Here is a 14,494-nt window from a genome sequence, read left to right on the forward strand (position 1 = left end):
AACTATTTGAAATTGAAATTGAAATTGAATCTGAGGGTGCAAATAAATCAAAATACTGAGAAAATCACCTTTAAAGTTTTCCACATTAAATTCTTAACAATGCATATTACTAATCAAAAATTACATTTTGATATGTTTACAGTAGGAATTTTACAAAAAATCTTCATGGAACATGATCTTTACTTAATTTCCTAATGATTTTTGGCATAAAAGAAAAATCAATAATTTTGACCCATGCAATGTATTTTTGGCTATTGCTACAAATATACCTCAGCGACTTAAGACTGGTTTTGTGGTCCAGGGAAACATATATGACATGCGTGATTATAGATGACATGTAAGTACACAGTTGAGAAATTACACAGTACACAAGAAGTGACTGAAATAGCTTTTTAATATTTAAAATGTAAACACATACATTGTAACACAGAAAATAATGGCCACGGTGGCACATCTAAAACTGTCTAGTAACTTTTTGTTAAACACTAAACGTCCTGTTTGTGAATTATGAATGTCAAGACCCAGTTTTTAACAATATAAAGTGCTTCAGTTTTGGACCAAAGACAATACTCTTTTTCTTTATCTTCTTCTTCTTCCACGTCATTCAAATGTGCAGCAGGGATTGTTGCATGAATTGATTTCTGAGGGTGTTTGACTAAAAAGCACCTCATGGATTTGAAAAACAAACTTAATTTGTAGCACCTCATTGCTTTTGGTCACTTCACGCTGCAGGCGAACAACGGTGCCAGTGGTCGAGATCATAAAAGTGGTTCAATAAACTAAAACTAAGCATCTGTGCAGGATAAGGAGGCACATCCTGAGATAAAATAACTCCTGTACCAGAGGCCTACGAATGTCATTTTTATGAAAAAACGTAGCTGTCGTCTCCCAAGGCCTTAATGTACAATGAAAGTAACAACAAATATGTAACATTTAGTAGCCTGCTGAGAGTCACTACAATAATATCCAACGTTTGATACTATGTTCCTTTGCTATGACTTCAAACCACTTGACCTGGTTTGGCACGGACATGATTTGTTTTTGTACAGTTTCACACAACATGAACTCGCCTCCGCTTCGTCCCGTTTCGGACACAAAAAAACAAGTCCTCGGCTCAAGATCAGCGAACACATCTGTTGAAACCCACACAGAAATACTTCTGGATAACAAAGCTGGAACATGCTGGAGCTTACGATGGCGTCCAAATCACGGCATCCACGTAAAGCATGCAATAAACTTGTAAAGTCATCCGCTCCGTCTTCACAGTAGACGTAAAATACCGCCGTAGCTACGCTGAGAGTTGTGCTCAGCGGAGTGTTGTTTCAAGGCACGACACTTTCAAACACTTGACAATAATAAGAATAGTGAAACATTGCACGTCGTTGCATCAAAATATCATTTGAGTATTGTCTTAAAATGCATATGTAAAAAAAGAGTAAAGTACAAAGACTAAGAGTAGTTGCTGAAATGCTGAAAAGTTTGAAGCCTGTGCTAAATGAGGAGATGAACTTCGGCCCTGAATTAGATCTCATTGGCAGTGTCTGATTGATATCTTCGCAGACGTCTCGTCAACCAAACATTCACCGCTAGTGGAGCGAACAGCTTCAAGTTTCCTCGAGACGGAGCGGCGAGCGCTGTGCTCTGCTTCGTTCGTTTTACTTCAATCTTCTTTCCTTTTTTTTGCATTGATTTGCATTGTTTGTTTCAGTAGTGTGTTTTAGGTCCAGCGCCCTCTTGTGGGCACGTATACACACGGCTGAAATTGAACAAAAAACTAAAGAGTACAAAAAAACAAAACAAATGACACTAGTCCAATGAAGGTGGATTTGTATCCATTGAATGGCGGATCACACCACAGTCTCTTTGGCCTTCTCGTCTGTGAGGAAGGCGCTCAGATGAGAAATGTCCACGACGGCATCGTTTTTGTTTATGGAAATGTCTTTTAAGTGGTCCTCGTCACTTTGGTCCTTGGCAAAATTGACAAATACCTGAAATGAACAGACAAACAGATATGTTACAACCGATGTCACTTAGATAAATTTATCATTTCATTTGTAATTTTGAGTTTTTGTATGAATTTTACTGTACATTTGTAGTTTTTGGTCTTTAGCAAACTTCTGTTTTTGTTTTTTAATTTGCAACGATTCAGTTAAAGGATTAGTTCACTTTCATAACAACAATGCACAGATAATGACCTCACCCCCTTGTCATCCAAGATGTTCATGTATTTCTTTCCTCAGTCGTAAAGAAATTATGTTTTTTTGAGGAAAACATTTCAGGATTTCTCTCTTTATAATGGATATGGATGGAGCCCCGAAGTTTGAACTTCCAAAATGCAGTTTAAATGCAGCTTCAAAAGGCTCTAAACCTTCCCAGCCGAGGAGGAGATGGGAGTTTTTAGACATACCCTAACTGTATTTACTTGAATCACACACACTTTGCATGTGCTGCGCAGAGATGAGACAAGACGAGTATTTGAGGTTAAAAAGTATATAAATTGTCAATTTGTTTTGAAAATAACCGATAACCGCCTTTTGAAGCTGCATTCAAAGTGCATTTCGGAAGTTCAAACTTCGGGGCTCCATCCATATCCATTATAAAGAGAGAAATCCTGAAATGTTTTCCTCAAAAAAACAATTTCTTTACGACTGAGGAAAGAAAGACATATTTGTGTTTTTTCTAGCCTCATCCATGCACTTTTAAATCTGAAAGGCATTGAAAATCCCATAAAGCGCTCTTACTTGGTCTAAAGTGGTTTGTGAGACAGAGTAGTCCTCGATGTGGAGCTGCTCTTTGTTGTTGGAGAGGAGGCTGAAGATGCGGGCGAGGGACGTCAGCGACGAGGGCAGCTGGTACTGCAGCATGTTCCTGTGCTTCTCCTTCAGGGTGCTGCCCGGCAGCTCCCTCTCGATGAACTCCATCACCGGTTCCAGCTGCGGATCGGCCCCCGTTACCCGCAGGATGATGGTGTACCCGTCACCGAACCTGGAACAGCCACAGCAGAACCATTCAGTGAACCGATTCAAAAGAGTCGACTCTCTGGAACGATTCAAAATGACGTGTAACTGCTTACTTGTTCTTTAAGTGCTGCACACTGCCCAGGCAGCGGAACCTGCCGTTCACCATGATGGCCATACGAGTGCAGAGCGCCTCACACTCCTCCATACTGCACAAACAAAACATACAAGTCATGCAAAGAACTCAAATTAAAGGCATAAGCCATTTTGACTAAGGGTCCCTCACCTGTGTGAGGTCAGGACGACCGAGCGTCCCTCTTTAATGATGCTGAGGATGCAGTTCCACAGGGCCCGCCGGGCTTTGGGGTCCATCCCAGTGGTGGGTTCGTCCTGTAACAACAGCGACAGCCAGGTTAACCGTCGCCCACAAATTCAGCAGGAAACACAAGCAGAACACCAGGAAGAGAAGGAAGAGAGTGATCATGTTCCTCTACTCTGATTGACAGCCAGCAGGAAAGTGGAGCGCTGCTCTGTCTCGCTTTAACTGCTAAGTGCGACCCAGTTTTTTGGGAATTAAACACTTTATGGTGTATTAAAAATGTGGCAAGAGCTAAAGGCCCACGTGGGTATCGCTTTTGTTCTGGGAAAATGAGGTCTGCCAAGTGGCCGATCTGAGGACTGTTATACAACAGCAGATCTTTTAATGAATTTTGGATGACCTATATAGAGTATGCCGTGTAAGAGCATCATTTTTGATGGTTTTGTGTATGTTTTGAATTTAGTGCATACATTTTGCTCTGGTTTAATGGTGAATGTTCTTTGAGGTCAATAATTCACCTCCCAAAACACACCATGGATGGCATAAAACATATGCTTGACTCATATGAACAGCAGGTGTTTTTCCTTCCTTTTGAATGCTGATAAAGTTTTTTTTTTTTTTTTTTTTTTTACTTTTATTCATTTATATGCTATACATTTTGATAACTATGCTTGGATAACTAAAAATGTTGAAAATATATAAAATTTATTTTTATTTAATTTATCTTATTTATTTTGCTGTACTGTGATAACTATGCAACATTTTTCAGTTTTTTTGTTCCTTCAAAATGTTGAAAATATTTAACATTTATTTGTACTTTTTTTTTATTTCATTTAGCTTTTTTTATTTTGCTATGCTTTGCTAACTATGCACAATTGCACATTTTTACTTTGAAATATCAATAATATTTAGCCTTTTAATTTTTTATATGATTTGGCTTTTATTTATTTTGCCATACTTAACTATACACAATTTTTTCATTATTTCTCATTTATTTATTTTAATTTTTTAATTTAATTTAGCATTTATTTATTTTGCTGTACTTTTCTAACTATGCACAATTGCACATTTTTTCTTTTTTTAATGTAAATAATATTCAGCTTTTTTATTTTTTCATACAATTTAGCTTTTATTTATTTTTCTAATTTGATAACTGTCAAATTGTTCAGTTTTTTTCTTCAGAACGTTGAAAATATTTAACAATTATTTAAAATGTTTATTTCATTTAAATGTTGATAATATTGATCTTTTATTGATTTTGCTCTACTTCAATAACTATAACCTTTTTTTCTATCTTCTAAATGGTTTATGTTAAGCATTTTGCTTTTATATTTTTATATTATAAATATTTTTTATTTTATTCTATTTTGCTATAGTTTTCTAATTATGCTTAACTGCATAATGTTTCCTTTTAAATGTCAATAATATTTAACCTTTATATTTATTTTTATTGTATTTAGTTTTTATTTATTTTTCTAACTATGCACAATTCTATAGTTGTGTCTTATTATTTACCTGTAGCCTTGTTTTTGCTTACTCTCCATAATCTATAAATACAACCCTGTGATGCATTTTTTGCTTGTGATCACACTCTTTGAATAAATGATCGCACACTCACCAAAAACACCACTGGTGGTCCTCCAATAAGCGCCATAGCTGTAGAAAGCTTCCTCATGTTTCCCCCGCTGTAGCTTCCTGCAGCTTTGTCTACATACTTCATCAGGCCCAGTTTACGAATACCCCAATCTGCCACCTGAAACCAACAAACAACCAATCAGATCCCTCAATAATCAGCCCTGACCTAAGCATTAGACTTTCCTTCTCAATGGCAGCTAAAAACTAACCTCGCACACTTCCTTCTCTGGGACGCCCCGCAGAATGGCGTAAAACTCCAGATGTTCTCGTCCAGTTAGCAGGTCATTGATAGCATCAAACTGCGGACAGTAGCCCATATTCTGATGCACTTCATTGATCTCTGTCAGCACGCTGCAGATAACAAATCAAGAGTTTAATACTATTATAAAAAAGGTCATGAAACGCTAAAACTAAAACAATGCAGGCATTATTTTTTAGCATATTAAAGGAGAAGCTTACATCCAGAGCAAAAATGTACAGATAATGTCCTCACCCCCTTGTCATCCAAGATGTTCATGTCTTTCTTTCTTCAGTCGTGAAGAAATTATGTTTTTTGAGAAAAACATTTCAGGATTTTTCTCCATATAGTGGACTTCTATGGTGCCCCCGAGTCTGAACTTCCAAAATGCAGTTTAAATGCGGCTTCAAACGATCCCAAATGCATTAGTAAATGATCCCAGCCAAGCAAAAAGGGTCTAATCTAGTGAAATTATCAATTCGTTTTTTTAATTACAATTTATATACTTTTTAAACCTCAAACCTCAAACTATTTTGAAAAATTCCCATCTTATTTTCTCCCGCAACTTCAAAAATCATTTCAAAGTCATCCTACATCGCTGCAGAAGTACCGACCCAGTGTTTACAAAGTGAACATACAAAAAAGATCAAACACCCTTAAAAAAAAAAAAGTAAAACAGTGATGTAGGATGACTTTGAAGTTGAGAGAGAAAATGAGACGGAAATTTTTCTACATACTCTAACTGCCTTGAACCAGAAAAAAAAACAGTTCAGGCAGAGCAAGGCAAGACAAGCATTTGAGGTTAAAAAGTATACAAATTGTATTTTTTTTAGAAAATAACTGATTGTTTCATTAGATTAGACTCTTCTTCCTCAGCTGGAATTGTTTAGAGTCCTTTGAAGCTACACTTAAACTGCATTTTGGAAGTTCAAACTCGTAGGCACCATAGAAGCCCACTATTTGGAGATAATTCCTATAAAGTTTTCCTCAAAAAACTAGTTCGTTACGATTGAAGAAAGAAAGACATGAACATCTTGGATGACAAGATCTGTACATTTTTGTTCTGGAAGTGAACTCCTTTAAATGTCCTCAAAGTAAAAAAAAAAACACTGTTTAAGATTGAAACCCATTAAATCAATGCATGCTGTTAATTTATGTACCTCTTTCCTGCCAAGTAGGCCTCTCCACTAGTGACAACAGAGTCTCCTGTTAGCATCTTGAAGGTGCTCGTCTTTCCAGCTCCGTTCACGCCGAGCAATCCAAAACACTGACGAGAAAACACAATATCATCAAAAACCTAATCAGCATCGGTTTAATCATACAACACCAGGCTGAATTAAACAAAAGGCTGTTATTTATTTACTAAGAAGATGATCTCACCTCTCCTGGTGGGATGCCTACACACAGTCTGTCTACAGCTGGCTTCTGCTTTCTCTTATAAACCTGCAGAATGAACAATATTATTATAGAACTGAACAACAACTGATGGAATAATTACTATGTGACAAAAAAACACAAACCTTGGTCAGCTGTTTGAGCTCAAGGATATCCGTCTGTCCACCTCCGCACAAGATCCTCTGTCTTTCTCTGGCCACGTCCTCATCTTCCTCTCCGATTGGCGTTAGCTTAGTGCTTAACGACCTATTAATACCAAAACAGGACATTTAGTATATTACATACATTGAAAATAGTTTTACATAACTTTGTTTTGCTCTGTGAGATATTGAAGTATCATCACCTGGCTTTGATGCAGAAACGGTACTGGATGAGGACGGTGATGCCGAAGAAAATCACACCCTCTATGGCCATGGCAAAGAGATTCTTGCCTACCATGTCCCACGCCAGAGGAGAACGGAAACGATTCTCACCTGAAAATATTCAGAAACGTGTCAGAAGAAGCCGAAACAGACTTCATGCACAAATGTTTAAAATTGCCAAGGTAAAATCTCAATACTCTAGTAAGTACAAAAATACACAGAGCACATAAATAGGTTTTAAACTATTTTTATCAATATTTTCGGTACTGAATGAATTATGTTTATAAATCTGTTCAAAAACACTTCCTATGTAGACAGCTCACTAGGTTTTGAAAGCAAGCCAAGGCCTTCAAACTGAATTCAGCTTAGTTCAGCCTTGGTGTCTTTCTTAGAATGTGATTATGTTCGGAGGAAAACATGTTTGAGCAGCTGCAATGCTAATGCATTTTCATGGAAATGATCCAGGACATGTTATGTCCACAACCTGATGTCACTTTGACCCAGGCGTGCAACTAAATCAATATCGGCAGTTATATCGCCAACAACACTGTTCAGTTAGAGTGGAGATTCTAAATCAGCATTCTAAATAGAACATTATTCTAAAAATAATAATTTGTGAGAAGGTTACACACCAAATCTCTCCAGTGCGTCAGCCATAGCTTGGTTCTTCACCATGTCAATGAGTCCTCTGCCCAGACAGAAGTGAGGGAAGATCAGGAACACGTTCTTCAAGATGTCATTGATTCCACCGGTCTCCTGATAAAACATAGAGGAGAAACAGACAGTTAATTTAGGGATTATTTTGAATCTGATTTCGTTATGCATATAGTTAAGGTCAAAATGCATGTTATTGTTTATTTAGTACTGACCTGAATAAGACATTTCACATAGAAGATGTTTACATATAGTCCACAAGAGAAAATAATAGTTACATTTATAAAAATTACCCTGTTCAAAAATGTACATAAACTTGATTCTTATTACTGTTTTTTTGTTTAGTGATAGTTGTTCATGAGTCCCTGGTTTGTCCTGAACAGTTAAACTGGCTGCTGTTCTTCAGAAAAGTCCTTCAGGTCCCATAATTTTTTTGGTTTTTCAGCATTTTTGTGTATTTGAACTCTTTCCAACAACGACTATGATTTTGAGATCTATCTTTTCATGCTGAGGACAACTGAGGGACTCGTATGCAACTATTACAGAAGATTTAAACGCTCACTGATGCTTTAGAAGGAAACAAGACACATTATAAGCTGGGGGTGAAAACTTTTGAACAGAATGGAGATGTGTACATTTTTCTTATTTTGCTAAATATCCTATTTTTTTCATTAAGTACTGCCCTTCGGAAGCTCCAGAAGACAAAATAAGTTAAATTTACCCTGATTTTCACCCCCTTGCTCTTAAAGCTTTGTTTTTCCTTCTGGAGCACCAGTGAGTGTTTGAACCTTCTGTAATATTTGCATATGAGTCCCTCAGTTGTCCTCAGTGTGAAAAGATGGATCTCAAAATCATACAGTCATTGTTGGAAAGGGTTCAAATATACAAAAATTTGTGGGACCTGAAGGATTTTCTGAAGAACAGCGGGCAGTTTAACTGTTCAGGACAAACAAGGGACTCATGAACAACTATCACTAAACAAAAAAAACAAAAAAAAACAGCCATGGATTATTCATGTAACAACACAGTATTAAGAATCAAGGGGATGTAAACTTTTGAACAGCTTCCTAATTTTTTGTATTTTCTCTTGTAGACTATATGTAAACATCTTTTAAGTGAAATATCTTATTCAGGTCAGTACTAAAATAAACAATAACATCTCTTATTTTGGTAAAATAATTAACATTTAGCAGATTCTGAAAAGGGGATGTAAACTTTTGACCTCAACTGTACAATCAAGCGCAGCTGAGAAATGTGAGCTTACATTGCTGCCGAAAAGCTCCAGGACAAATGTGGATACGCTGCCATTTATCCCAATGAGGATGTTAACGCTGGTCAAAACCACATATGCCGTACTGGGAATCTTAAAGAAGAAAGATGCTGGGTACATCAGGGGTGTTATGGACCACCTAGATGGACAAAAACAAATGAACACAACAAATGCTTTCATATTAGTGACATTTTTGGAGATGTCATACATATAGTCTATAAGTTAGGGCGTTTATGTTTTTTAAAGAAGTCTCTTCTGCTCACCAAGGCTGCATTTCTTTGATTTAAAATAACTGTTTTCTTTTTGAATATATTTTAAAATGTAATTTTTTCCTGTGATCAAAGCAATGTTTTTAGCATCATTACTCCAGTCTTCAGTGTCACATGATCCTTCAGAAATCATTGTAATATGCTAAATTGCTGCTCAAGAAACATTTCTTACTATTATCAATTTTTGTGGAAACCATTTAATGTTTTTTCAGGATTTTTGATGACCAGACAGTTCAAAAGAGCAGCATTTATTTAAATAGAAATCTTTTGTAACAATATAACTGTATTTACTGTCACTTTTGGTCAATTCAATGCACCCTTTCTGAATAAAAGTATTAATTTCTTTTAAAGAAATTTTTTTTTTGCATCTTACCCGTAGAGCAACAGCAGGAGAGCAAGAACAGGAAGATTGGTAGAGGACACATAGGCCTCTTGCTGGAAACAGACGAAGATGATGATGACCAGGGTCGCCGGGACAATGTAGTTGCACTGAAGGACAAAAATGCAATCAGTCAAATGGTATTTGAACAGATGTCGACACATTTAGAGTACAAGCATTTGACAAAATCCTCACCATGTCCCACACAAAGTTTGCAAGCCAGTAGAGGAAGGGCTGCACTCCACTGATGAACTGCATGTGTTTGGCTTTATTCACTCTCTCCTGAATAAGGAACACCACAAAGCTGGCCGGGACGAAAGACATGGCGAAGATGACGCAGATGGACACCAGCACGTCAACCGAGGTCGTCATTCTGGGAAGCAAATGCGGTCATAGGTCAGAGATATCTAGACTGCGCGGTTAAACGGAGTGGAGTGTGAACTGCGGTCAGAGTTACTTACAGCGCCACCTGTGAGAGCTGCTCTTTGGTGAGGTTGAGCGGATGGTTGAACGCTTTGATGCCAAATTTGGACCGATCCTCGCCGGGGGGCAGATTAGCACGCAGGACGGCATTGTTCATGACATTGAGGAACGCTCCGATACTGTGCCAGCCCTTATTATTGAACCAGATCTGCAATAGGACACAATCATGTCAGTCTTCTTGCTCTTCTAGAGCAACAAAAGCCCTTACAGCTTCTTGACTTTGTGCAATCAGCAATGTTTATGAGCTCTGTCCCGTCTACAAAAATAGATTAACTTTGGCCTCAAGTGACAATGTAGCCTTGTGTCAGCCTTCATATCTTAGATGCTTTCATATAAAAAAGCCCTGTGAATGCTTGTAGTTTCTTTATGCATTTTTATACATGAAGCTTTTATGTATTTTTGACATTTCATTAATGTACTTGTAGTTCTTTATTATATATAACGCAAATATAATAACTACAAGTGCGTATACAATTTACAATAACAAAATCTATCTGTCTATCTATCTAAAATATCAATAACTGTAACTATGTACATATTATCTAAGTAACTACAAGTACATAAAAAAATAAAAAATTAATTAGATATATATAACATTTTTATATTGTTTTATATAAATATATCAAAATATGTAATATATACATACAACATAAAATTATTTATGTACTTGTAGTTCTTTATTAGATAACATATTTATTACTATTATTTCAATATCAATAATAGTCATTATATAGTCATTAGTCAGTCTCTAACAGCCTTCACATCTTAGATGCTACGTATAAATATATATATATATAATAGCAATATTTGTAGCTATATATATTATCTAAAGAACTACAAGTACATAAAAATGACATCTAACTAGTTATACATATATATATATATATATAATATAAAATGGTTTATATATATGTGACCCTGGACCACAAAACCAGTCTTAAGTCGCTGGGGTATATTTGTAGCAATAGCCAAAAATACATTGCATGGGTCAAAATTTTTGATTTTTCTTTTATGCCAAAAATCATTAAGAAATTAAGTAAAGTTCATGTTCCATGACGATTTTTTGTAAAATTCCTACTGTAAACATATCAAAATGTAATTTTTGATTTGTAATATGCATTGTTAAGAACCTAATTTGGACAACTTTAAAGGTGATTTTCTCAGTCTTTTTGATTTTTTTGCATCCTCAGATTTCTGATTTCAAATAGCTGTATCTCGGCCAAATATTGTCCTATCCTAACAAACCATGCATCAATGGAAAGCTTATTTATTGGGCTTTCATATGATGTATAAATCTCAGTTTTGTAAAATTTAACCTTATGACTGGTTTTGTGGTCCAGGGTCACATATATGTATACAGTATATATATATATATATATATATATATATATATATACATATATATATATATATATATTTTTTTTTTTATTATTATTATTATTGTAAGTTGTTTATGTACTTCTTGTACTTCTTATGTAGTTCTTAAAACAAGGATATAAATACCTCACAAAACAATTTATATAATGGCTCCTTAAGTTTAGCCGATTTTCTAATGTTAACACTGTTAATAATGTGTTTACGCTTTGCCAGGATTGAAAGGATTGTTGAATTAATTGCACCAAGATGCATTTACATAATCACTTGAAAGTATTTACCTCACAACTTGCATAAAGAGTGTAAGCTTTCATCATGACTATGACAAACATGACATATATGTCTGTGTGCTCAGATAAATATATCCAGTCAGTACTCACCTTCACATTGTTCTTGGTATCGAGACCTCGGATGAAAGTCGACAGGCTTCCCAGAAAGCGGTCAGCTGCGGTTCCCTATGGATTGCAAAATAAATACAGGGTTAAGGCAGGTAAATCCCAAACATTAGGCAACAACTGCTTTCAAGTTTATGAGCCCTAGCTGGTGTTTAAACACCACTCATAAATGTAACGCAGGTGACATACCGTTTGAAGACTGAAGCGGTTACGAATGTGAGAGATGGCATCGGTGATTTCATCGCCAGGGGGGAGGGCCTGAGAGCTTCTAGCGCCTATTGAGAATCCACCATACCTGTAAAACAGCCAATGAGAAAGAGATTTGAGACCTACATCTTCCATTGGATTATTATTACTCTCCTCATCATAACAGATCTGAACTGACAAGCATACCTGAATTCGTTGACCCAGAGCTTGTTCTTTAAGCTGAACAGACAAAACAATGTGGAATTAAAGCGCTGCCATAAGATTTAAAACCAGAAACAACTCAAGCTTTATTTCTGGATTGGTTTAACTCACCTTTTCCCAATAATCTGTGCATAAGTTTTCACCAAGTAGTCTGAAATATTTCTTCCTGTCAGATTCTGCAGGGTTTCATTAATGGTGACTTTGATCTAAGGAAAATTAAAAGAGAGGGTCATCAGTGAAGTATCATAAAACATTATTTAAGCAGTACAGTATTTGGTGAATATGTCTACCTGAGGCGGTGGCAGACCACCAGCTCCTGGCGGACACTCCGGAAGCATCCTTTTCCTTGCTTCGCAACTGCACTCACACAGAGGCGACGGGTTTTCCATACTCCAGTTTCCTTTTACGAATATGTCCTGAACGGTCTCGGGAATCTCTGGAACCATCCACTCTCCATCTTTGATCGGACATGATTTGCTACTGATAACACACACATTTAATGAAAAAAATATTATTGGTGAGATAGAAATGCAATTGCTAGTTATAATCACAAGTCCAATTTTGAGGGAAAAGAAAAAATGTATATCTCACAATTCTGACTTTATAACTTGCAACTGCATATGAACTTGCAATTCAGACTTTTTTGCTCAGAATTGTGAGATATAAACACAATTGCAAGTTATAAAGTCCAATACTGAGAAAAAAAAGACTCACAATTTGGACTGTTTTTCTTTCAACTGTGAGTCTACATCTCGCAATTCTGACTTTTTTGCAATTCAACTTCTTTTCTCAAAATTGTCAGATGTAAACGCAGTTGCAAGTTATAAAGTGCAATACTGAAGGAAAAAAGACTATTTTGCTACAACTGCACATGTATATCTCACAATTCTGACTTATATAACTTGCAATTGCAATATTAACTCGCAATTCTGACTTTTTTATTGCATGACAAACTCACAATTGCAATAGTTTATATTTGCCATTTTATATTTTGACTTTTTTTTCTAATTTGACTTCTTTTCTAGAATTGTGTAATATAAACACAATTACAATTCATAAAGACCAATATTGAAGAAAAATACTATTTTCTTACAGTTTAGAGTTTTTGCAATTCTGACTTTTTTCTGGAATAGTTTATATCTAGCAATTTTTACTTTTTTCTTGCAATACAACTTCTTATCTCAAAATTGCGAGATATAAATGCAATGGCTAGTTATAAAGTCAAATATAGAGGGAGAAATAGTCTATTTTTTTTACAATTTCAAGTTTATATCATGCAATTTTTATTAGAATTGCATGACATAAACTCACAATTGCAAAATAGTTTATATCCTGCAATTCTAAAATTTTCTATGCAATTCTCAATTTATATAAACGCAATTCCGAGTTCTAAAGTTTAATACTGAGGAAGAAAAACTATTTTTTTACCATTTCGAAATGATATCTCACAATTCTGACTTTGTAACTTGCAATTGCATATGAACTCGCAAATTCTGACTTTTTTCTCTCAGAATTCCATGATATAAACTCACAATTGCAATAGTGTTTATCTTGCAGTTCTAACATTTTCTTGCAATTTTTTTTTCTCAGAATTGAGATATAAACGCAATGGTAAGTTATAAAGTCCAATACTGAGGGAAAATATATATATATCTCAATTCTAACTTATTTCTTTCCATTGCATGATATAAACTCGCAATTCCAATAGTTTGTATTTAGCAATTTTAAATTTTCTTGCTATTTTTATTGCAATTTTTTTTTAAAGAAATAAACTGAATTCGGAGTTATAAAGTCCAATACTGAGGGGAAAAAAAACTATTTTCTTACAATTGCGAGTTTAACTTACAATCATGACTTTGTAATTCTCAAGTTTTTTTCTTTCTCAGAATTGTAACTATATATTTTTTACACTTTATAACTCACAATTGTGAAATCTGAGAAAAAAGTCTGAATTGCAAGATAAAAAGACCTTTATCTTTTTATTTTTATTCTGTGGCAGAAACAAGCTTCCATACAAATCTATATAGATAATCTCTGTACATAAATGACTGAAATAAAGAACTGGGATTTTAATTACAGGAATTTTCATAGCTCATTGTCAATTAAATTAAGGACCCAATTAAAGTTATAATCATTAAACTTTTTACGTTAATATTTTTAATTTAAAACAGGGCAATATAGGAATAAGGTTTAAGGACTCACGCAGCGTTTTGATCTTCTGTGCATTGTTTGTTGTAAGTCGGATTGTCCATCAGAGCTTCCAGTAACTTGTTTGTGTGTCTGTCCTCTGGTGCATCATTGCTGTAGTCAAAAACCAATTATTAGACTCTCGAAGAATCATGGGAGTTAAAGTGCA

At 35.3% G+C, this 14,494-nt stretch overlaps 1 protein-coding gene across 2 annotated transcripts in view; it reads right to left on the reverse strand.

Annotated features, from left to right (window-relative positions):
* Positions 1–376: 376 nt before the first annotated feature.
* Positions 377–14,494, reverse strand: part of abca1a (ATP-binding cassette, sub-family A (ABC1), member 1A) — a 48,902-nt gene continuing 34,784 nt past the window's right edge. For both annotated transcript variants that reach the window (XM_073842998.1, XM_073842997.1), the window contains exons 30-50: positions 14,341–14,439; positions 12,429–12,618; positions 12,250–12,344; positions 12,124–12,156; positions 11,920–12,025; positions 11,716–11,790; positions 9,940–10,109; positions 9,674–9,851; positions 9,473–9,588; positions 8,825–8,969; positions 7,539–7,662; positions 6,888–7,017; positions 6,670–6,790; positions 6,530–6,592; positions 6,310–6,416; positions 5,121–5,262; positions 4,895–5,029; positions 3,244–3,347; positions 3,074–3,166; positions 2,742–2,985; positions 377–1,988 (exon numbers count right to left, since the gene is read on the reverse strand). In XM_073842998.1, the coding sequence (XP_073699099.1) occupies positions 1,848–1,988; positions 2,742–2,985; positions 3,074–3,166; positions 3,244–3,347; positions 4,895–5,029; positions 5,121–5,262; positions 6,310–6,416; positions 6,530–6,592; positions 6,670–6,790; positions 6,888–7,017; positions 7,539–7,662; positions 8,825–8,969; positions 9,473–9,588; positions 9,674–9,851; positions 9,940–10,109; positions 11,716–11,790; positions 11,920–12,025; positions 12,124–12,156; positions 12,250–12,344; positions 12,429–12,618; positions 14,341–14,439 (2,611 nt within the window). In that variant the 3' untranslated portion in view covers positions 377–1,847. The remainder of the gene's footprint in view (positions 1,989–2,741; positions 2,986–3,073; positions 3,167–3,243; positions 3,348–4,894; positions 5,030–5,120; positions 5,263–6,309; positions 6,417–6,529; positions 6,593–6,669; positions 6,791–6,887; positions 7,018–7,538; positions 7,663–8,824; positions 8,970–9,472; positions 9,589–9,673; positions 9,852–9,939; positions 10,110–11,715; positions 11,791–11,919; positions 12,026–12,123; positions 12,157–12,249; positions 12,345–12,428; positions 12,619–14,340; positions 14,440–14,494) is intronic.

Source organism: Garra rufa, chromosome 6, assembly GCF_049309525.1.
Source record: "Garra rufa chromosome 6, GarRuf1.0, whole genome shotgun sequence".
Classification (NCBI taxonomy): Eukaryota; Metazoa; Chordata; class Actinopteri; order Cypriniformes; family Cyprinidae; genus Garra; species Garra rufa.